Source organism: Nelumbo lutea, chromosome 1, assembly GCF_056320005.1.
Source record: "Nelumbo lutea isolate HS-2025 chromosome 1, American lotus-T2T, whole genome shotgun sequence".
In the NCBI taxonomy this organism is placed as follows: Eukaryota; Viridiplantae; Streptophyta; class Magnoliopsida; order Proteales; family Nelumbonaceae; genus Nelumbo; species Nelumbo lutea.
Window position 1 is genome coordinate 4,452,595 of NC_142684.1, and position 6,474 is coordinate 4,459,068.

The window sequence follows — 6,474 nt, forward strand, 5'->3', positions numbered from 1 at the left end:
TAACCAAAATAGGGCTGCCAACAAGTTGGGTCTGGTTTTGAATAGCCTGTATCCAGTCCCAAACTGATTATTAATTGGGATAAGATCATAGATTTAGAATGGTTCCGATTATAATCGGGTCAGACCCACTTATACTGGCATTTTATTTATATAAATAACAACTTAAAATTATGTTTTTGATAATATAACCATAATAAAAATGATAATAAAATAGTAAATTATTTATATGTTGATAAATCAAATATTTTGGTAGGAAACGGATTCAAATGAATTGTTCTGTGGACTTTGGAAAGACTCCACGCATAATATGAAGAGTCAGAAATAGATTTCGACTGTCTTGTGAGCACATGCATCGGAAAATATATTTCAGCTGGCCTCATCTCTGCATGACAAAAGAAACACAAATAAAGCAAGAGAAGAATCACAAACTATGTGAAAAAGAAGTTGCATTTAATAACACATCAAGTGGTAGAAATTCATTTTTCTACATGCTTCTCGCTGTCATCTAGCTGCCTTGGCCAATATATAAAAGCATACCAATCAAATGAACCCAACTGTCCCAACAAATCACCATCATTCATATGGTAGAAAAAGCGACAAGTAACTTGGCTATTAACATCACCAAGTATATAGAGATTTAGGGCCATTGCATACTCTATTGAATCAAGAAAAGCAATCCTATATTATTCTGATGGCCAAGAAAACCATTCAAGACAGAGGTTTTTTCGCACTTTGCTCTGTAACCAAGGTGAGATTGCCTACTGAAACCGGAAAAACTAGTAACCAATTAACCTATATATCATAAAAGTGGTAAGCCACCAGGTTGTATTTATGTATTTATCAACATTATTAGAAAATCTTGCTGCCAGAAAGGATTGAAAAATCTTGGGAATTATGACATTGAGAGAACGGAGAGGAGGGAATGTGAGAGAGTCTTGTAAGAAAACTATATTATGCCTCTACAGCTGTTGAAGTGCTTGTGAGAGCCTTGAAAGAGAACCTCTGGTTGGTATATAGTGCTACTATCACACATTAGTGGGACCCGTGAGATGCACGTGATTTGTCAAGGGAAAGTGAAACAGCAGAAAATGATAACTACTATAAGGAAGGAATGCATTGTAGTTTAAAATAATTAATCTTTATTTTAGTAAGTTGTCACAAAATAATTTAGTAATTTAGTGATTTGGATTAATTATATTAAAGATTTTAACAAAAATAATAAATTATTGTTAATTATTTAATAAAATAATTATTTTTCCATATTATTTGTTAGTGTTCTATTTTATTTATTTTACTTTATTAATGATTAAATATTACATTTTTTATAAATATTACTTAAAATATTAGTAAATATATAAAATTAGGTTGTAGTCATAAATAAATTAATCTAAACCCAAGCTCAAGGTTTAAGACTTCAGGTTGAACTTGAGTTGATCCTCAACCTGACCCAATCTGCCCAAGTTGCACCCCTAAGAGCAATGTGACATTCGTAATTGGACTATTTTCTTTATTTTACTTTATTAATGATTAAATGTTACATCTTTTATAAATATTACTTAAAATATTAGTAAATATATAAAATTAGGTTGTAGTCATAAATAAATTAATCTAAACCCAAGCTCAAGGTTTAAGACTTCAGGTTGGACTTGAGTTGATCCTCAACCTAACCCAATCTGCCCAAGTTGCACCCCTAAGAGCAATGTGACATTCGTAATTGGACTGAACCACACTGAGTACAACCCATGCATGCATTATTTTGGGGGTTTTAATTGTTTTTAGATAAAAATTATTAACATAATAGCCAAAGGTGCTATGGAGGATGGGATACCCCAATTCTGTAGCCAAAGGAACCAAGAAAATAAAAGATCTCAGGTCAGGTTTTGATATTTTGGTAATATGTTAACAGAATTTTAAAGATGTCTGGCCCAACCTGGCCTACACCCCAAGTGTAATAATATTTGTCTAGGCCTAGGACCTAGGGAAAAATTATATATTAATATAATTTTTATCTAATATCATGTATTAATATTTACCATATATGTATTATAACTTCAAGTGAAGGTTAGGGGTTGCTTAGCTTAGGTCATACCTAGTGCTTGCATTATGTAGGGCTTGGTGCAAATCTGAGTTAGACCTAGCTCAGAATAAGATAGTTGCTTGTGTCTGAAATTTTGTAGGTCTAATTGGGTTGGGATAAGTTATAAATGGTCATCCCTAAGTAGGAGTCTTATAATATTTCTAATTGGGCCACTATTAGTTTTATTATTTTAATTAATTTTTATAATTTTAAAATGGAAAGCAAATGGTTTTTTTCTTTTAATAATTTTTTAGTTTTTATTATTAATTTTAATTATCATATTAATATTAGTTACTTGTAACTAGAATTCAAATGTATTTTAATTTTAAATTTACAAAATATGAATTTTTTAATAGTTGTTAGATACAAAGTTACTAAATTTTAATACTTTTTATTAAGTTTAGCATTTTTTATTAATTCTAGTGATTAGATTTCAAATTATATATATTTTTGAAAATTAACCAATTAAGTAGAATTTGAATATGAAACAAATAAATGGAATTTGGATGAGAGTAAAATTCTCTCTCCTTGGGATACAATAGACTGATAATAGAAGAAACCTATAGAAATAATGCTAAAGTAGGTTAATGATGGAAGGGGTGGGACTATGTCTTAGAATTCTCTCTCTCATTATTTTTAGGTGATTTAACCATTTATTATTATTATTTTTTTTTTTTGAGAATAAATTGCAATGCATTAATCAACCAGAAATAGCAGAAATAAGCAATTCCTCCACAAACACTGGAGGCTCATGCTAGATACAAGGATTAACGAAACGACAAGAAGCCCTAGCTAAGCTGTGGGCCACGGTGTTAGCTTGCCTTTTGACACAAGCCACCGAGAAGTTTACACCTTGCTGTAACAATGGGGAACACTCATGAACGAGGGAGCCAAATTCGGATAGGTTCGAAGCTGGAGCACGAAGGGCTTTCCATACTATTAGGGCATCAGTTTCAAATACCACATTCTGGATATCCATGTTGGTCACCCATTTAATTATTGCTATAAGGGCCATTACTTCCCCTTCTTTCGAAACGAATAGACCAGGAACTATGGACGTGTAACCTTTCACGAAAGCACCAAGCTCATCACGTATAACTATCCCAAACCCAGTGAGGTTACTACTCGTGAAAGAGGCAACATCAACATTACACTTGAAGGAACCAAGAGGGGGAGCACGCCAATTACCATCACCTTGGTGGTTAAGATTAATAACCATGCCCAACCACTTCTATATTTGAGCTTGCTTCCAATCATGGAGAAGCTACAAACTCCCAGTAACAGCATGATCAGGCAGTTTAAAATTTTTTCTCCACAACTTGGAGTTACGTTGAGACCAGATGCTCCACAAAACCATGCAAGCACGTCCAGACTTGTCATAATCCGTTTTTGCTAAAAACTCAAGAAGACAATCAGCAAAAGAGGCGTGATTCAACACATTTACATTGGTGCCAGCCTTAGACCAACAAACTTGAGCATACGGATATGATAACAAGACATGGCTCAAACTTTCAACGTTAGTATTGTAGAAATGACAGAAAGTATCTAACTGGATGCCATGCCTAGCAAGCTGGTCTTTATAGGGCAAACACTCCCTACAAACCCGCCAGACAAAGCTCTTCACCTTAGGTGGAATAGGAAGCTTCCACAGCTTATTCCATCCACCCGAAATAACAGCTTGAGAGATAGTGGTATTATGATCCCTTGCAACCCTATATCCTGACTTTACTGAATATACCCCATTTGGTGAGAAAATGTCAAATTAGCTTGTCCTCTTGACTAGCATAAGACAAGGGAATATTCAAAATTGTACTAGCATCCCTTGGGCCGAAAAGCTCATGAATCATTTCGACATCTCATTCCTTGTGGCCTGGAATCCATAGGTCAGAAATCACAATATCTTCAAGCCCCTCAACTATAGGCAAATCAACCTTAAAATTGCCCATCTCCTTAAACCACGGATCATCCCACACATGGATATGCTGCCCATTCCCAATTCTCCACCTACAACCCTTCTCCAAAACAATGCAAGAATGCCACATGTTTTTCCAAGTATAACTTGGATTATGCTCACATTGGGTTGGGTTGAGCATGCACTAGCCTTGAAATATTAGGCCCAAGCTTAGCTCTGACTTTCATGGGCTTGATGTGTGCTCGGGCTCGGGCCCATGTTAGATTGAAATGGTCACTCCTAAGTAAATTTCTTTTGATTTATTAGATTTTTGAAGAGGGGAAATAGAATAAAATAAAAAGAAAAAATAAAAATAAAAATAAAAAATAAAAAAGAGTCGATGAATATTAATGGAGTAATTGCAGGGTATCTCTTGCAACTCCGGTAACTCCTCCACCTCTCTCGTATTCAACCTCCCCTTTTCGTTCTAGCATTTACCCACGCATCTCTTCTCTCGTCTTCTCCCCTCTTTCCTCAGCTCGAGATCCCCTTATCACTTCTCTTGTCTTTAGCTCTCCCTCCGTCTCCCTTTCCCAAAGGGGTGTTGACCGTTGGGTAATTTGGTAAATGTTTGTAAGATGGACATTACGACAATTTGAGGTTTGAGGATGATTGGTGATTTGGGATTTGGGGAGAATTATGGTAATTTGGGATTTCAGGAACATTTTGGAAATTCGGTGTTTAGGGGTCATTTGATTTTAGGGGTAATTTGGTAATTTAATTTAGAGAATATTTTGATAATTTGGACATAAAGGGTAGTTGGATAATCTGGGGGTGAAAAGTAGACCTGATCATCCAATTTGAATTTGAATCTGATTCGACTTTATTGCATTCGATAGCCCATGCCAAATTGGATCGGATTCAAGTAACCCTTAAGTCAAGAAGGAATTGATCATGCGCAGGTTGATAAGCATGTAGATACATCTGTGTGTGTTGCCGGTGGGTGATTACGAGTAGGGGTGAAATTTGGGCGGGTTCAGTCCGAGTCTGAATCGGTACAATCTGGAATTTTATACGGGTTGGGCTTAGATTTTTGGTCTTCAGGTTGGGTTTGGATTCAAGAAGTCGGGCTTTTTTTATTTTTTGAGTCGGATTTGGGCCTTGCCTTCAGGTAGTTCGAACTTGGCCCGAGCCCGGCCCAATTATATACATGCATACATATATATATATATATATATATATATGTTGTATACATATTTACATATATACATACATATTTGTATATATAATATTTGTATAGATATTTTGCATATATATTTACATACATACATAAATATTTGTATATATATATTTTTATAAATATATTTATATATGTATAATTTTAGCCCAAATTTTAGGACTGAGCCTGGGTTGACCATTAACCCAGCCCAACCCACCCAACTTGCACCCCTAATTGGGAGTTGATCGAGTTGATCTAGTGAGAGAAAACACCTGATAACTCAATTTAATTGTGAATATGGCCATTGAAGAGGTAAAAAAAAAATGGCATACGAAAATTCTTATAGCACACTCCAAACTCCAAATAGGTTTTTTTTTCAATGTTTTAAAAAATGATCTGGAATTTGAACTATTCTGGTCATCAGTTTTTGGGTTGACAGTTTGACTATCTGATTTGAACGGACAGCTCATTTTGACAAAAAAAAATTAAGAAAAATAATTAAAAAAAAACTGCCAAAACTGTTGAGCGAGTCGAATAAGTTGACGGTTTGACTGCCCGAGTCAAATGAATCATTGACCAATTCAATAGTTTCTAGCCAAGAACCGAGTTTGGAGTAAAATGAAACCAACTACTTAAATGATTCCCGAGCCAAACAGTCCAACCATCCGAGTCTACAGTGATTCAAAAACCATGGTTTTCTTAATCCAAAACCACATTATTAGGTTAAGGCTTTGTTGAATTGATTTATAGTCTGAATGCATTGAAATATTTGGTTATTTCTTTATTTTACAACTCAACAAATGTAGGTGCATATAAGGAGAAAGACAACAACTTTTCCAAGTTAATAATAGTATGATGTGCCAGTAATATAATGGAAGAGTCATTTCAATCATGATAAAAAGACTCCGAGTTTTCAACTCAGTAAGCTTCAGGCTTACAGGAAACTATTAGGAGATGGGCTTAGTCATTTCTATGGAGATAAGTAAAAAAGCAATTAAAAGGAAGGGTTGCAGTGTCTGATATCAGGTGGTTTGTTGATGGATGATGGGCTATCGATCAGAGTTTTCCGCAACTATGAGAGTGATCAGGGGACCGGATCACTTACCTAAACAAACAAGGGATGAGAGTTTATTCCAGCATATGGAATGCCGATGACAACTGCATGATATATGACTACAGCAAAGATACTAGAAATTCAATGAAGAAATTATTCTGAGCGTTTCAAACAACAGTTTTAATAAAGTTTATCAAAGCAAATGTAGTTTCAAAAAAGATATCGTAGCGTGA

The 6,474-nt window shown here is 34.8% G+C and overlaps 1 protein-coding gene across 1 annotated transcript; it reads right to left on the reverse strand.

Annotated features, from left to right (window-relative positions):
* Positions 1 to 2,831: 2,831 nt before the first annotated feature.
* Positions 2,832 to 3,296, reverse strand: LOC148873260 (uncharacterized). The gene has a single exon (XM_088965048.1). It carries the CDS (start codon positions 3,294 to 3,296, stop codon positions 2,832 to 2,834), a length of 465 nt encoding a protein of 154 aa, XP_088821174.1.
* Between the last annotated feature and the right edge of the window lie 3,178 nt (positions 3,297 to 6,474).

Excerpts from the sequence above, each read along its gene's own strand:
- LOC148873260 (XM_088965048.1), bottom strand. The coding sequence starts at position 3,296 with ATGGTTATTAATCTTAACCACCAAGGTGATGGTAATTGGCGTGCTCCC.